General features: G+C 39.6%; 1 protein-coding gene across 1 annotated transcript in view; it reads right to left on the bottom strand.

Annotated features, from left to right (window-relative positions):
- Positions 1–18159, bottom strand: part of LOC128610639 (carcinoembryonic antigen-related cell adhesion molecule 5-like) — a 112574-nt gene that overhangs the window by 53730 nt on the left and 40685 nt on the right. The window contains exons 2-3 of the mRNA XM_053630060.1: positions 13579–13851; positions 10886–10942 (exon numbers count right to left, since the gene is read on the bottom strand). Coding sequence (XP_053486035.1) covers positions 10886–10942; positions 13579–13851 — 330 coding nt within the window. The remainder of the gene's footprint in view (positions 1–10885; positions 10943–13578; positions 13852–18159) is intronic.

Genomic DNA, 18159 nt, shown 5'->3' with positions numbered 1-18159 from the left:
CTGTCAGTGCAGACCAGTGTTGCCAACTTAGCGACTTTTCAGACCCCTTTAGCGACATTCTTTTTGCAAAAAAAGCACCTAGTGACAAATTTAGCGACTTTTTGGACAAACCTTAGCAACTTTCCAATTGTGGCCAGTACTGTCCTGCAAGCACGAGGTCTTGCTTTCATGCTGCACTCACACCTCTCTCTGAATCTGCTCTGTTCAGTGAGGGGCCGAGAGCCGGAGATTTAACAATGTCATGGATAATGAGACACGCCCTTCTTCCCAATGTGAATGTTTTTAGAATGTAAGATGAATGGAATGCAACATGTTTTACATAGTTCTCTTGTTCAAAGTATTCATAGTGTTCAGGAACACTTTATATCATTCATGTTCAATACCCGTCCGTTATATAGCTTTATAAATGTAATAAAAGTTATGAAAAGTAATAAAAAAGTACAAAAACACGAAAGCAAAAATAAAATAATCTATCTATCTATCTATCTATCTATCTATCTATCTATCAAAAACATATTATATATATATATATATATATATATATATATATATATATATATATATATCACAAAAGTGAGTACACCCCTCACATTTTTGTAAATGTTTGATTATATCTTTTCATGTGACAACACTGAAGAAATGACACTGTGCTACAATGTAAAGTAGTGAGTGTACAGCTTGTGTAACAGTGTAAATTTGCCGTCCCCTCAAAATAACTCATCACACAGCCATTAATGTCTAAACCGCTGGCTGCAAATGTGAGTACACCCCTAAGTGAAAATGTCCAAAATGTTCCCAATTAGCCATTTTCCCTCCCTGGTGTCATGTGACTTGTTAGTGTTACAAGGTCTCAGGTGTGAATGGGGAGCAGGTGTGTTAAATTTGGTGTCATCGCTCTCACACTCCCTCAAACTGGTCACTGAAAGTTCAACATGGCACCTCATGGCAAAGAACTCTCTGAGGATCTGAAAAAAAGAATTGTTGCTGTACATAAAGATGGCTTAGGCTATAAGAAGATTGCCAAGGCCCTGACACTGAGCTGCAACATGGTGGCCAAGACCATACAGCGGTTTAACAGGACAGGTTCCACTCAGACCTCGCCATGGTCGACCAAAGAATTTGAGTGCATGTGCTCAGCGTCATATCCAGAGGTTGTTTTTGGGAAATAGACGTATGAGTGCTGCCAGCATTGCTGCAGAGGTTGAAGGGGTGGGGGGTCAGCCTGTCAGTGCTCAGACCATACGCCGCACACTGCATCCAGTTGGTTTGCATGGCTGTCGTCCCAGAAGGAAGCCTCTTCTAAAGATGATGCACAAGAAAGCCCGAAACAGTGTGCTGAAGACAAGCAGACTAAGGACATGGATTACTGGAACCATGTCCTGTGGTCTGATGAGACCAAGATAAATTTATTTAGTTCAGATGGTGTCAAGCGTGTGTGGCAGCAACCAGGTGAGGAGTACAAAGACAAGCGTGTCTTGTCTACAGTCAAGCATGGTGGTGGGAGTGTCATGGTCTGGGGCTGCATGAGTGCTGCCGGCACTGGGGAGCTACAGTTCATTGAGGGAACCATGAATGCCAACATGTACTGTGAAATACTGAAGCAGAGCATGACCAGTATGCAGTATTCCAGCATGATAACGACCGCAAACACACCTCCAAGACGACCAATGCCTTGCTAAACAAGTTGAGGGTGAAGGTGATGGACTGGTCAAGCATGTCTCCAGACCTAAACCCTCTTGAGCATCTGTGGGACATCCTCAAACGGACGGTGGAGGAGCACAAGGTCTCTAACATCCACTAGCTCCGTGATGTGGTCATGGAGGAGTGGAAGAGGACTCCAGTGGCAACCTGTGAAGCTCTGGTGAACTCCATGCCCAAGAGGGTTAAGGCAGTGCTGAAAAATAATGGTGGCCACAAAAAATATTGACACTTTTGGTCCAATTTGGACATTTTCACTTAGGGCTGTACTCACTTTTGTTGCCAGCGGTTTAGACATTAATGGCTGTGTGTTGAGTTATTTTGAGGGGACGGCAAATTTACACTGTTACACAAGCTGTACACTCACTACTTTACATTGTAGCAAAGTGTCATTTCTTCAGTGTTGTCACATGAAAAGATATAATCAAATATTTACAAAAATGTGAGGGGTGTACTCACTTTTGTGAGATACTGTGTATGTATATATATATATATATATATATATATATATATATATATATATATATATAGTGTAGAATAGATCATAATTATACCTGGTCTCCTCTAATATGGGGGGGGGAGGTGCCACAAGATAGGGAAGGCTTGGGGGGGCTTTAATTACAAAAGGTTGAGAACCTCTGCCATAATGCAATAAGTCTGGCACGGACGAGTTGTCAGAATCGACACCAAGTAGTATGTCCCATTTGTATTCATGCTTACCACTTACTACTGATCAGTACTGTACTGTATCAACGACCGAGCAGTAGGTACTGAATCGAATGTAGCAAGTAGTGAATCTAATGCAATAGGTACTGAATCGAATGTAGCAGGTACTGAAGCTAATGCAGTAGGTACTGAATCTAATGTAGCAGGTACTGAAGCTAATGCAGTAGGTACTGAATCTAATGTAGCAGGTACTGAATCTAATTTAGCAGGTACTGAATCTATTGCAGTAGGTACTGAATCTAATGCAGCAGATAGGCTACTGAATCTAATGCAGTAGACCTGTCACAGGATGCCATTTCGGATGCAGCCGCAGTTCTTACCACACAAACACGCTCACACACAACTTATCAACACCATCTTTTATTTATTTATTTAAAACTAACCACATAACACTCTGATCATGTTCTCTTCCTTTCATACCTTCTAAGAAACAGAAAATGTTCATCCATGATAAAAGCCCCCAAAAATATCATGAACCAAAATCTGATTCATGCTCAGAAAAAAACTTCACGTCACCACAGACACTCTACAACCCAAAATAACACCCAAATCCTGAAGATTTTAGATTCTACACATATGCACTAAAATGAACCAAAGGACACTGCAGTCTGTAGTGTGATTAGATTAGATTAGATTGCATTGGAATAGATCTCCTACGTAATGTATGTTGTAACACGTATGCGCCAATGGCAGAAACAGTATGTCACTGTTATCCATCTATGGTTAGGGTTGGGGTTAGTGTTAAGGTTATAACATCCAGTACGTAGTATATCTAATCTAATGTCATTACACTACAGGCTGCAGTGAGGACACACGCAATTAACAGCAATCCACATAAACTATGCTGAAAATAAAAAATATTTTGTCCCCTCTGACACCATTGGAACAGCAGGCCAAGTTATTGTTATTGCTGTAGACTGAAGACATTTGGGTTTGAGATCAAAAGATGAAAAGAACAAGAGAGGTTAGAATTTCAGCTTCTGTTTCCTGGTATTTATATGTAGACGTGTTAAATGACATAGAACAAAGCACATTTCTTTCAGACCACCCAATTGGTAGATACTAGGAAATAAAAGCTGAAATCCTAAACTCTTGTCTCATATCCATCTTTTGATCACAAACTCAAATGTCTTTGGTGTACAGCAGAAACAAATGAATAGGCCTTGCCGTTCCAATAGTTTCAGAGGGGACTGTACTGTACGCTCCCACTGATATCATTATTAATGTAACTAATTAATACTATTCTACATATAAATGTAACCCTTACCTTAACCTCAGTAACCAAATAATAATAAAAATTCTCACAAGGGCTCAACTCAAATGAACTAACTCACACAACTGATATGGATGTACACTGACCCAACAATCATATCAGAGACTCTTACAAAAATGTTCTAATCACATATTAACCTCATCACACAGGACATTAGACTTCATCTGAACATATTGTTTTAAGCCGCCACTCACTCTAATGAAGACACAAAGAAAACATTTACTCACAGATCATCACACGGAGTGGACGGAGCTCCATCCTGTCACACTGATGAAGGACTGACTGATCAGTGGTCTGTGTTAAAGCCACTACACTTCCTGTGTTCTTACACACAGAGAGAAAGAGAGAAAGACTTCTGTTCTGGTCAAAGTTGATGTGCTCTTTTCATGTGAACCCAGAAATTATAACAACAATTTGCAGAACATAACTTTATTCAACTCCTGAACTTGTACAGTTCCTCTGTACTATGTACTAATGACTATGACTGTATGTACTAATCCCATAAACAAGTGTTTAGATCTTTTATATTTATTAATCCCCATAGTTAATGTGTGTTTAGATCTTTTATATTTATTAATCCCCATCACTAATTCATGTTTAGGTCTTTAATGTATGCTGCAGTGACATCTAACATTATGTTTTCAATTCAATTTCAATTCAATTTTATTTGTATAGTGCTTTTTACAATAGACATTGTCTCAAAGCAGCTTTACAGAAATATCAACACGGTATACAGATATTAAAGGTGTGAATTTATCCCAACTGAGCAAGCCACTGAGTGGCAACGGTGGCGAGGAAAAACTCCCTAAGATGTTTTAAGAGGAAGAAACCTTGAGAGGAACCCGACTCAGAAGGGAACCCATCATCATCTGGGTAACAACACATAGTGTGAAAAAGTTCATTATGGATTCATATGAAGTCTGTATGGCGTTAGGAGCAGCCGTAGTCCCAGCAATCTGGAATTAGAGAAGATTTGAGCTCCATCCAGAGGCAGAAAGGATCTGGATCTCTAGTATCTCCATAAATTCGTGTGGGGCTCGGCAAAAAGAGAGCGAGAAAAAAGATTATTATGACTGCGAAGTAGTAAAATAGAATCTTGTCAGGGTAGGCTTGAGTAAACAAATACGTTTTAAGCCTATACTTAAACACTGAGACTGTGTCTGAGTCCCGAACACTAATTGGAAGACTGTTCCATAACAGTGGGGCTCTATAAGCGAAGGCTCTTCCCCCTGCTGTAGCCTTCACTATTCGAGGTACCGTCAAATAGCCTGCATCTTTTGATCTAAGTAGGCGTGGCGGATCATAGAAAACCAAAAGGTCGCTTAGATATTGTGGCGCGAGACCGTTTAGTGCTTTATAGGTTAATAAAAGTATTTTATAGTTAATGCGAGATTTTACTGGGAGCCAATGCAGTACTGATAATATTGGTGTGATATGGTCGTATCCTCTAGTTCTAATTAGGACTCTAGCAGCTGCATTCTGGACTAACTGGAGCTTATTTATATTCCTACTGGAACATCCAGACAGTAAGGCATTACAGTAATCTAATCTAGAGGTGACGAATGCATGAACTAGTATTTCCGCATCATGTAGTGACAATATGTTTCTTATCTTAGAAATATTTCTGAGATGAAAGAAAGCTATCCTAGTAATATTATCTACATGAGCATCAGACGATAATATTATCTACATGAGCATCAGATGATCAGATGATATCACATGATGAAACAGAAAGACCATCCAGAGTAACCATGTGATCAGAAAGATTACTTCTAGCTACACGTGGGCCTAATAAAAGTATTTCTGTTTTATCAGAATTAAGTAAAAGGAAGTTAGTCAACATCCAACGTCTAATGTCCTTTACACAAAGTGTTTATCTTTTACTTTTAGCTCAGCTCACTGAGTGCTGTTGGTGTTTACCACAGAAACTAGAGTGAGAACATGCACGTGTGGCTGTTTTAATTTTGGCTTTACTGAGAATGTGAATGGCAGCATTTCCTCATTTCTCACACAGCTCAACTAGAATAGAAACCAAACCACAATAATGTTTCATGTCTTAACTGCTAATCATTTAAAATGAAAGTCGCATACCTGCTGAAGAACAAATAAACTCTTTGTATAATAACGTCAATTAATCACATTCATTACTAGATATGAATGTTTTTTTTTTAAAATGTAAATCAGATCTGAAATGACTGACGTGAGATAATGTGCAGTTGTGTACAGTTTTCAGATAAGACTACATAATGAATCAGGAAGTCTTAAACTGTATCACTGCTGCCATTTAAATGAAAACATTCATAGATTAGCATCTGTACATCTGAGCTCGGCTATGCTGTGTGAACCTACTGGCTCTACAAGGTACTGCAAGTAAAAACATGATATACAGTGCCCTCCACTAATATTGGCACCTTTGGTAAATATGAGCAAAGAAGGCTGTGAAAAATTGCATTTATTGTTTAACCTTTTGATATTTTGTTTAAAAAAAAATCACAAAAATTCTCATGGATATCAAACAATTGTAAACAAAACACAGGTTTATCCAAAATATTTATTTTTTAAATATAGGTGTGTAACAATTATTGGCACGCTTTTAGTCTATACTTCCCTTAGCCAAGATAACAGCTCTGAGTTTTCTCCTATAGTGTCTGATGAGGTTGGAGAATACATGGCAAGGGATCTGAGGACGTTCCTCCATACAGAATCTCTCCAGATCCTTCAAATTTTGTGGCCCACGTTAGTGGACTCTCCTCTTCAGTTCACCGCACAGGTTTTCTATGGGTTTCAAGTCAGGGGACTGGGATGGTCATGGCAGGGCAGTCAGGTTTTCATTTAATATCTGTTGATACTTGATAGAGTCCATGATGCCATGTATCCTAACAAAATGTCCAGGTCCTCTGACAGAAAAACAGCCCCAAAACATTAAAGAGCCACCACCATATTTAACCGTGGGCATGAGGTACTTTTCCATAAGTCTACCTCCCTGTGTGTGCCAAAACCACCTCTGGTGTTTATTAGCACAAAGCTCTATTCTGGTTTCATCTGACCATAGAACCCGATCCCATTTGAAGTTCCAGTAGTGTCTGGCAGACTGAAGACACTTGAGTTTGTTTTTTGATGAGAGTAGAGGCTTTTTTCTTGAAACCCTTCCAAACAACTCGTGGTGATGTAGGTGACTTCGGATTGTAGTTTTGGAGACTTTCTGACTCCAAAGATGCAACTAACTTCTGCAGCTCTCCAGCTGTGATCCTTGGAGATTTTTTGGCCACTCGAACCGTCCTCTTCACAGTGCATTGAGACGATATAGACACACGTCCTCTTCCAGGTTGATTCATAACATTTCCAGTTTACTGGAACTTATTAATTATTGCTCAGATGGTGGAAATGGGCATTTTCAATGCTTGTGCTATTTTCTTATAGACACTTCCCATTTTGTGAAGCTCCACAACCTTTTGCCACACATCCCAGCTATGTTGCTTGGTCTTACCAATTGTTATGAATGACTAATTGAATTTGGCCTATGTGTTACCTCATATTTATCTTGGTTGAACAATTTCCTGTTAGTAGTCACCCAGGTGTACTAAAAATGTAAAATATCAATGGGAATACACTTCACATATCATTTTCTTACATGAATTCATAAGGGTGGCAATAATTGTTGCACACCTATATTTAACACTGATATATTTTGGATAAACCTGTGCTGTGTTTGCAATTGTTTGATATCCATGAGAGCAGAGTATTTTCGTGATTTTATTTTTTTTAACAAAAGATCAAAAGGTTGAAAAATAAAGACAATTGTTCACAGCCTTCTTTGTTCATATTTAACAAGGGTGCCAATATTAATGGAGGGCACTGTAACTGCAATGAATGTGGCTTTACTGAGGTACTGAGCTTCAAATATGAACCGAGAGTTATCATTATGTTTTTTATTAAATATACTATATACTCATGAAGTCATGGTAAATGTGTATGATGTCTAATAATCTAACCCAGGGGTGCCCACACTTTTTTGACTTGCGAGCTACTTTTAACATGACCAACGCTAAAAATGCTAAACATATATTTACTCATATATATACTGAGTAGACTTCAAATATGTATACACACACAATATATGTTCATGTACCTTGCATAACTGCATGAGCCCTTATGGCACACTACAATTCAGTACATTTTTGGTCATTACCTTACTCTGATGACTTGCACTGAATAGAATCAGCCAGGGTTGCATAGTCCGGACAGTAGCTGCTGGTAGCCAGCCTCAAGCAGGCCTCCAAATGATGATCAGTCATTGTGGAACGGTATTTGGACTTAATAATCTTCATGTGGGAAAAGGCTGACTCACATAAATAAGTAGAGCCAAACAATGCAGTCAATGAGGTTGCACATTTCCTCATGTTTGGGTACTTTTCCCCTGTGAGGAAGTTCCAAAACTGTCCATGAGCCCTGGACTTCAGCTGAATGTCAGTCTGTAGTTTCAAAATCTCATCCTCCACTTCAGACGAGTTCAGGTGAAACAGCGTTGCAATTTTCGATGCGAGTGAATCAACTTCAACATTGTCCCTGAATGGGTAGCACATGAATGTAGCGACTGGCTCCAGTAAAGCAAAGTCTTGAAAGCGTCTGTCAAACTCTGACCGACAGCTGTCAATCTGCTCCGTGTAGCGTGCAATGTTCAATTGCGCACAAGCCGCAATTCCGCTGCGTCTCCAGATCTGACGCGAGGTTTTGGAAGTTCCCAGAATCATGGCGCTGCAGCTTTGAGGACAGAAGTTGCATTTTCCGTTTAAAGGCATTAACTGAGCTGATCATATTGACCACGGTTTTGTCTTTTCCTTGCAGCTCTGAATTAAGCTCATTTAACATGTTGGTCAGATCGGTTAAAAATGCTGGACTTGGGTCCAGCAGCCACTGATCATCATTGAGTTGGGTGCATTCTGCATGTTTAACAGCAAAAAGAAACTCGCTTATCTCCGGACAGAGCTCTCGAAATCTCTGCAGGAATTTACCCCTACTAAGCCATCTCACGTCAGTGTGTAGCAGGAGCTCAGAGTGGTCGCAGTCTGCCTTCTCCAGATGCGCACGAACAGCCTATTTGAAGTGATCTAGCACGTATAGAACAGGCGATCTTTGTTGCCACATCCACGATCTCTTTCATGTTCAGCATTTTTGCTAAATAATCCACTCTTAGCCCGATTAAGACCATACTTTGATTAAGAAACTACCATGTAAACAGCTATTTTTACTTACCTTAATCTAATTAAGGTCACACTCGAATTAAGCTCTAATGGAATTAAGACAGGTGGAGTACTGCTGTTTTAGTCGCATTACAGACGAGTATTACAGACATGTAAACACCTTCATCACATTATGAACGTCGTGTGAGAGTTTTCACCGCATTTTGCGACAGGACACGATCACACACGGCAGTTTTACGTTTTACGGCGAACAAGAGAGTTCGGCCGCGTCCCAAACCGCATACTTTCCTACTATAGGCCTGTAGTGGGGAAAAATACATGTATCTCGGCTACTATATAGACGGTAAGTACGCGGTTTGAGACGCAGCCCACGGCTTCAAGCAGTTGTCTATTAGCACGTATAGCATTACAAATAATTAACTGCACTTAAAGCGTTCGTAAAAAAAATAAAATAAAAACACCCAAAACTGTATACGGTACCATAACGAAGACCAACTGTATGTCGATACGTGAAATTCTGGAGGGACGTCGGACGGCGTGGCGCGGTGACGTAATGACGCGGGCTGTTAATCTAATTATGTTTTATAACATGTAAAATGGGAACATGACAGGAGTATTCTAAAAGCGATTCACGTAAACATCTTAATCACATTATTATCTTACTCAGAGTAAGGTCAATAATTAGATTACTGCTGTCCATGTGAACGTAGTCAGTATCGTAGTTTTTATGAACAGTCCTAAAGTGCTGCTCCACATTTCCCTTTTTCGGAATAGCAATGGTAGCTTGGCAGATCAGACAAACGCACTTCGAATATGACATCGTGAAAAAAGAATCATCCTCCCATTCCGCATGGAAGTGATAAGTCCGGTTTCTTGCTTGATCCCGCTACCTCACTCATTTTGCACCCTTTCTTCAGTAGGAATAAATTGGAAAGTTAACTCAGTGATTTCGCTCGATAGCCTTTAGCGCTGGCGCGTTTGATCGCACACGCATGGTGAGAGAAAAGACGAGATCTCAGACTGGCTGCCCTCTACATCATCGCTAACATCTACTTTTTTTTTTAATGGCGATCTACCAGCACTTCCTTTGCGATCGACCGGACGTATTGGGCACCCCTGATCTAACCCTTTTATTTATTACAGTATTTGGTGAAATGAACTTGACTGGTTTATATCTGTGTGAAGCTGCTTCATTCACAATAATATTATATTCTCTTTTACTTATTTCATTATTTATTACAAGTCATCTGGACCTCCCATAGAAGTTTGTGTGACAGAAGACAAGACAGCACTCACACTCCGCCCATCTAGTTAACTTCACATCATCTCCCCACACACGCAGTAGTTTAGTCATTGTCTAGACTGCACACGTGGGTCTGCGCTACAGCTCCATTTCACACACACACACACACACTGGTTTTTATCACATATTACTTCTCCCTGCTGATCCACATCTCCAATAATCACACTACACACACCAGATAAGTTTAAAACAGAACATCTTTATTTACGTGTCTGTATATTTGTATAGTCTGTCTTTGTTTGTGCTGTAGATTGTCCGCGTCCGTCTTCCGGGTCCAGTCCGCCGAGACTACAGCAAGAGGGAGGAGATAAACTCCTGTCCTATTTCTGCACCAGTGTTTATGTGTCTGGGGCAAAAGGGGGACTTTTATTGAAATGAACATGAGGAAGGTGGTTAATATGTGTGTACGTTCACTTTATGATCATATTATATGTTTATATGTATATGTTTATGATGTTGTATACTTATCTTTATGTGTGAGGTTGTTGTGTTCATACTTACCTGATATTTATTCTTTATAATGGTTCATGCCGAATGGGCGGGGCTTCAGCTTTATAAGTGTGCCGCTACCCTACATGCGGGGGCTGATGGAAAGTCCGATTCATTTCCGTGAACCGGTTCTTTCGGACAGTTTGTTTCAATGAACCGGTTCATCAGTTCCTTTAACTCAGTGGTCGGGATCCTATGGCTCGCGAGCCAGATGTGGCTCTTTTAATGGCTGCATCTGGCTCGCAGACAAATCTTTAATAAAAAAAAATAATAACGTTAAAAATATAAAACGTTCTCATGTATTTCAATCCATTCATTTCCTACCGCTCATGTTCATGGTTGCGGGTGGCTGGAGCCAATCACAGCTGTCCTCCGGGACAACACCAAATTTTTATTGGATAATGCGTAACGTACACGGGTCGTTGTGAGGTCAGGAAGTAAACTTCCGTCCTTTTAATCAAGTAGTCAGCTAGCTAATTGCAGAAACCCTTTTATCGAAGAAGATGGCTAAAAGAAAAAAAGATGAGTATCGTACTTTTCAGCAGGAATGGACAGGAATTCACCTTTGTGGAGAGAGCAGGTTCTGCAGTGTGTCTAATATGCAATGATAAAATTGCATTGATGACACGGTCAAATATAAAGCAGCACTTCGACACACGCCATACTACATAGCGGGCTTCACATCTAATCTCCTGCAGTCATTCAAAGCGCGCTTTGGAGAATTTCGTGAGCGCACTCGTCTTTTTAAGTTCATCACCCATCCACACGAGTGTGCAGTGGACAGCGCCGACCTGAGTTACATCCCCGGTGTCTCCGTCAGAGATTTTGAGCTACAAGCTGCTGACCTGAAGGCCTCAGACATGTGGGTGAATAAGTTCAAGTCACTGAATGAAGATTTGGGAAGACTTGCACGACAGCAAGCAGAGTTGGCGAGCAAACACAAGTGGGGAGAAATGAAAAAACTTCAACCCGCGGACCAGCTGATTGTCAAAACTTGGAACGCGCTTCCCGTCACATACCACACACTGCAGCGTGTGAGTATTGCTGTACTGACCATGTTTGGCTCTACGTATGCATGTGAGCAGTCTTTCACACATCTAAAGAACATTAAGATCAACCTACGATCACGTTTAACGGATGGAAGTCTCAACGCCTGCATGAAGCTTAAACTCACCACGTATCAACCAGACTACAAAGCCATCAGCAAAACCATGCAGCACCAGAAGTCGCATTAATGCTAAGAAGTACTTTTTTCATCATTGGTTAGCAGCAGCATAACAACGTTATTAAAAAGAATTCAGAGAATTATTGTACTTTAAAAGTGTTGGTCTTACATAAAATGCACACATTTACTTGTATTTAGTTTTAAACATATTGTATGGCTCACGGAATTACATTTTAAAATATGTGGCGTTCATGGCTCTCTCAGCCAAAAAGGTTCCCGACCCCTGCTTTAACATCAAGCAATGGCGTAGTGCATGTGTCACAGTCATGTTGTATCAATGAAACCTTCAAATAAAGTCATTTGTGTGAACGCATATTGCTGATTATTGCCTTTTATTCACTTAAGTTAATGGTGTTTGTGGTCACAGTTTCATTCGCTGATCCTTTATGTTGGATTCGACTGACCAGTATTGAGTAGCCTACATCTTGGACAAGTCTCCTCCATTAAAGTTTTACACCTACAGCATACATAACATACACTGATGTACAAACACAGATATGTTCTATGTGTCTAAAGTATAAGGAAAGAATAAACTAGTCTTATAAACTCCATGATTTAGCTTAACAACTTAAAATATAATCTGCATACACAATAAGCTATAATAAAATTCATTTATATTTCTTGATAGAAAGGATTTTCCATATTTTAATAAGAATGTATTTAATAAAACTAGCCATAAGTATATTTCCAATACGTTTTGTTTGTTATTAAAGAAATTTACATTTCACATCAGGCTTGTTCAAGTCATGTGCATAGTGTCAGCAACTCACTCGTCTGAATCCTCGCTAATCCTCGGCAAACCTCGACAGTTGAACCGACTCATACGGTTCTTTTTGAGTCAGACATGCTGTGGAGCGTGCTACTACAGCTGTGCATCTTGCGTCATCAACCCGGAATTAAAGTTAGATTCAGTTTGATTTTGTGAACCAGCTTAACTGATTACTTCTGGAGAATCAGCTCAAAAGAACAATTCATTCAAGAACTGGCCATCACTACATGCAGGGGTTAGTTTGCTGGTCCATGTGGAGTTAGATGTGAGAGTAGTGTTGTTAAAAGTATTAATATTGTGAACTTTTTTGAAAAAAGCAATCCAGTCCAATTATAAAATTATTATATAATTATAATCAAGATATATATTTTGTCAATATTAATTTTTTTCACCATCATGTAAATATTTTGTTCTTCATTTAGCCTGAGAATGTGAAATGATGGATCAGCAGTGCAAAATCAGTTTAGCACCTCCTCTCTCTTTCTCACTGTTTAACTCACACAGCTGAGAAAAGCAAAACACAACAACCGCTTTAAAGCCCAGTGATGAACAGAGTGGGAAATGTTCACTCAGTCTGACAGTCACAGACAATGTCTCCTCCTCCCTGTATTTCACATCTGAGAGTCACAGTCTCTCCTCTGAACACATGTTTATCAGGCTTTATGGTCACCACAGCTTTAGGACTCTCTGCAGAAACATAATTTTATTATTAATTTTATTATTTTATTTTTGTTTTATTATTAACCCAAATACAAACACACTTCAATAATATACAGTGCTAATTCTACAACTGCTGTATATTTAAGTGATTAGTGATGATGCAGTGTATATGTATGTAATAATATATAAAGTCTGTTAAGAAGTGGCAGTGTTTTGCAACCTGTTTTTACTCACCAGTAACATTTACCCAGAGTGCATCACTGTAGTGTGTGTAGTACACTGGATTTCCTCTTCCAGCTCTGCACCTGTACTGACCTCCATCAGAGTCTCTAACTGATCTGAAGATGTAGGAGTCTGTTTCAGTCTCAGTCTCAGTGCTCTGTGTAGGTTTGATCCAGTAAAACTTCCATCCAGCAGACTGCAGCTTCAGTGTACAGGACAGAGTCACTGAGTTTCCTTTCAGTACAGCTCCTTCACGACTTGGTGTGAGTTCAGGTTTAGGTTTTTCTGCAGTTGGAGATGAAACACACAGTTCAGGATGTTAATTGTTCATGTTCTGTCTCAGAGTGATTAACACACTAGTCACTACTACCAGGGCAGGAGTGGGACCCATATTTAGCCAGGAAAATCAGTGTGCATCTGAAAAGAAAGAAAGAAAGAAAGAAAGGCTTTCTACAGGTCAAGTTTTGGTTTTCATTCAGAACTGAAAATGGCAAAGCCCTCCATCGTCAACAACCGCCTAAGCAGTGCACTGGTTTCTGCAACTTTATTTAGATCTGTCGCATTGTCTATAGACATTAGGATTTCTTTTTCAGCTCATTCTGACATCTTTTTACCGTCCATTTTATCTCACTAACTCATTAGCTCACTCACAAACTCACTCCACGACATTAAATGATGGTTTCGGTTTGTTTTTATCTCCATGGCAACGACCTGGGTACACGCGCTTGTATTTGAGATAGAGAGCAGCACACAGCACTTTTTAATGCACGGTCTGATCATGTGCTAATTTCTATTCAAATCTAGTGTAATTAGCTCAGTTATCAGACACACAGTAACTTAACACATATAGGTTTTTCTCTCTTGTGTGTGTGTGTGTGTGTGTGTGTGTGTGTGAAAACGTATAGAAAGCAGGCAAGCTTTAAGGCCTCTGGTATCAGACACACACTGTACATTCTTTCTATATTGATCATAATTTAATATTTTGTAGTGAGTGTTTCAGCACTAATGTCTGTGTTTCAGTTATAGTTATAAACACCATTATGAGTCTGATTAACATGAGTGCCTGCAGACCGATGTGTCATATATGAGGAAAAAAACGAGCTCAGTAGCACATACAGGCTAATGAACACACACAGGCTAATGAACACACACAGGCTAATGAACACACACAGGCTAATGAACACACAGTTTAGGATGATCAGTGTAAATTGTTATTTTGTCTTCTGGGAAACATGCAAGTATCTTATTTAGCGTCTGAAGGGCAGTACTAAATGGAAAAAAATAAGATCTTTAAATAAAATAACAACTTAAACTGATCATCCTGTTCAAAAGTTTACACCCCCCTGAATCTTAATGTATCGTGTCACCTTCTTGAGCATCAGTGAATGTTTTGCACCTTATGTAATAGTTGTGTACGAGTCCCTCAGTCGTCCTCAGTGTGAAAAGTCAGATCTGAACATCATATAGCCTGTGTTGGAAAGGGCTAAAATATACAGAATATGCTGGAAAAGCAAAGAATGTGCAGGACCTGGAGGATTTTTCTGAAGAACAGGGGGCAGTTTAACTGCTCAGTAGAAACAAGGGACTCGTGAACAACTCTCACAAAACATAAACACACTCGTGGATCATCCAGGTAACGACACAGTATTAAGAATCAAGGGTGTGTAAACTTTTGAACAGGGCGATTTTTATAAACTTAGCTATTATCTTGTGGACTATATGTAAACATCTGTTCTGTGAAATAGCTTATTCAGGACAGGACTAAATAAACAACAACATGGGATTTTTATGATCAATCTTATTTTGTTAAAAGTATTAAGATTTTGCAGATTCAGCAAGGGGTATGTAAACTTCCGATCGCAACTGTATGTTCTCTGTCTTTTCTTTACAAAATGTAAATATATTTGTTTAACTTATTTTGTTATTTGTTAATAAATATTCATATTACATTCATATTATATGAATTCATATTGTTCATATTGTATTTTTAATTGTTTATAAAAGTCCTTGATGTTTTTAAGTGGTTGAATTTTTGTGTGCGTGTGTTGGTAGCTGTGTGTGTGTGTGTGTGTGTGAGAAAGAGAGAGAGAATTTGTTTTTGCCTTTAAATGTACTGTAAATATATTTATTTGTTATTTTGTTGTTTTTAAAAGTGTGTTGTTAATAAATGTTCATATTGTAGTGTATTTGTTAATGTTTAATAAAAACCCTTAATCTTATTAAATGGTTGAATTTTAGTTTCCCTACTAAAATGAAGTACATTTAACAGTTTCTGGCCTAGGGACCAAGCCGACTCTCAGCCAGATCTGTCTTACAGAGTCTGGGCCAGACCCGGGCCAAATAAAACAATATAATTCACTTTACAGTGTCTGGGCCGGATCTGGGCTGGAGGAAATTGTATGTGTCGGTTTGCAGTGTGTGGGCCGGATCTGGGCCTGAGGAAATTGTGTGTGTTGGTTTGCAGTGTGTGGGCCAGTTTTGGCCCGGGGACCCAGGCGTATACTGGGCCAGAACTAAAGCAAGTATGTGGCCCACAAGTGGCCAGACAAATTTTGCTATCTGGGTGAGAGCCAGAGGTTAGAGCCATTATGGCAGAGGTTCTCAACCTATATATATATAAAATAGATCATCATTATAACTGGTCCGCTCTAATATGGGGGGCGTGCCACATGATAGGGGAGACTTGGGGGGCTTTAGATACAAAAGGTTGAGAACCTCTCTGCCATAATGCAACGAGATTGGCATGGAAGAGCTGTCAGAATCGGTGCCGAGTAGTATGTCTGGTTTGTATTCATGCTTACCACTTATACTGATCAGCACTGTACTGTATCAACGACCGAGCAGTAGGTACTGAATCTAATGCAATAGGTACTGAATCTAATGCAACAGGTACTGAATCTAATGTAGCAGGTACTGAATCTAATGCAGTAGACCTGTCACAGTATGCCTTTTCGGATGTAGCCGCAGTTTTTACCACACAAAAGCTCACGCACAACTTGTCAACACTATCTTTTATTTATTTATTTAAAAGTAACAACATAACACTCTGATCATGTATTCTTCCTTTCATACCTTATAAGAAACAGAAAATGTTCATCCATGATAAAAGCCCACGAAAATTTCACGAACCAAAATCTGATTCATGCTCAGAAAAAACTCCACGTCACCACAGACACTCAACCCAAAATAACACACATATACTGAAGATGGTAGATTTTAGATTCTACACATATGCACTAAAATGGACCAAAAGGTCCTCACTGCAGTGTGTAGCACGATGACGCATTGGATTAGATCCACTACGTACTGCATGTTGTAACACGTATGCGCCAATGGCAGACACAGTAAGTCACTGTGATCCATCTATGGTTAGGGTTGGGGTTAGTGTTAAGGTTAGAACATCCAGTACATAATATATCTAATCTAATGTCATTACACCACAGGCTGCAGTGAGGACACATCCAATTAACAGCAATCCATATAAACTATGCTGAAAACAGCAGGCCAAGTTATTGTTATTGCTGCAGACTGAAGACATTTGGGTTTGAGATCAAAAGATGAAAAGGAGAAGAGAGGTTAGAATTTCAGCTTCTGTTTCCTGGTATTTATATGTAGATGTGTTAAATGACATAGTGTGGAACAATTCTTTGTCCACTATACAGTACAGATATAACACGAGTTAAGAATTTTTGGCAAAAATATACTCATGCTAGTTCAGCCGAGTCCTCATTCAGGTTCAAAATATCACACAGAATCAGTGAGTGAAAAGCAAAGGTCCAATTTTATTCAGCCCAATACATGAGATCCAAACCATTTGAGACATCCCAAAGAGTGATCTAACTAGCATGGAGCGGGGCTCCCCCTTTTATACAATTTTCTATGAGTCTCCACCCCCTTGTTTCTATTTCCCAATACCAATATGTCTGGCTATTTTTACCTCCCGTTCCCCTTATGTCCGTATTTGTACAGGTTCTAACGACCCTTATGTTTCATCAGTGCCCCGTCTCAACAACCCTTATAATCGTATTTTATCTATTTCCCTAACCCCTTAGGTTCCTGTTTTAGCCTTTTCTCAAGCCCCTTAGGTTCGACCTAGCCCGGTTTGGCTTTTTTAAAACCGTACTTCCTGTTTTGTTCATCACTTGGCTTCTGGTCGTTGGACAAAGAGGGTCTCTGTTGCTTTATTTTTGGATATTTTTCCCACTAATTTGAACATGGGTGAGTGTTTTAGATTATTTACTCTTGTCTGTGACTGTTCATGTTTTACTGCTCTTTTATACGTCTTTTTCCCTCTCCTTCTGTGTGTGTGTGTGTGTGTGTATGTATAGATCTATAGATAGCTCTCTGCTTTTGCCTCATTCCTTTCCTTTCTTGGTGGCCCATTTGCAACTTAGTGCTGCATGTTATTTTGGCTACCAGTGACCAGGTGCACATGGTGAATGCCCCCCTTTTCATGCCTGTTGGTATGCAGCTCACAACGCGGGACTTGGTTTCCTATTCACTGGCCTGGAGGGACTGGAGGGCTTTGATCTCAACACTAGATACCAGCTGTCTCACCTATTTGCAGACCTCGCTCTTTTGGTTGACGTCCTA

The sequence above is a fragment of the Ictalurus furcatus genome, chromosome 7, assembly GCF_023375685.1.
Source record: "Ictalurus furcatus strain D&B chromosome 7, Billie_1.0, whole genome shotgun sequence".
In the NCBI taxonomy this organism is placed as follows: domain Eukaryota; kingdom Metazoa; phylum Chordata; class Actinopteri; order Siluriformes; family Ictaluridae; genus Ictalurus; species Ictalurus furcatus.
Note: the sequence above shows the minus strand (reverse complement) of the source record. Positions and strands in the feature narration are given on the sequence as shown.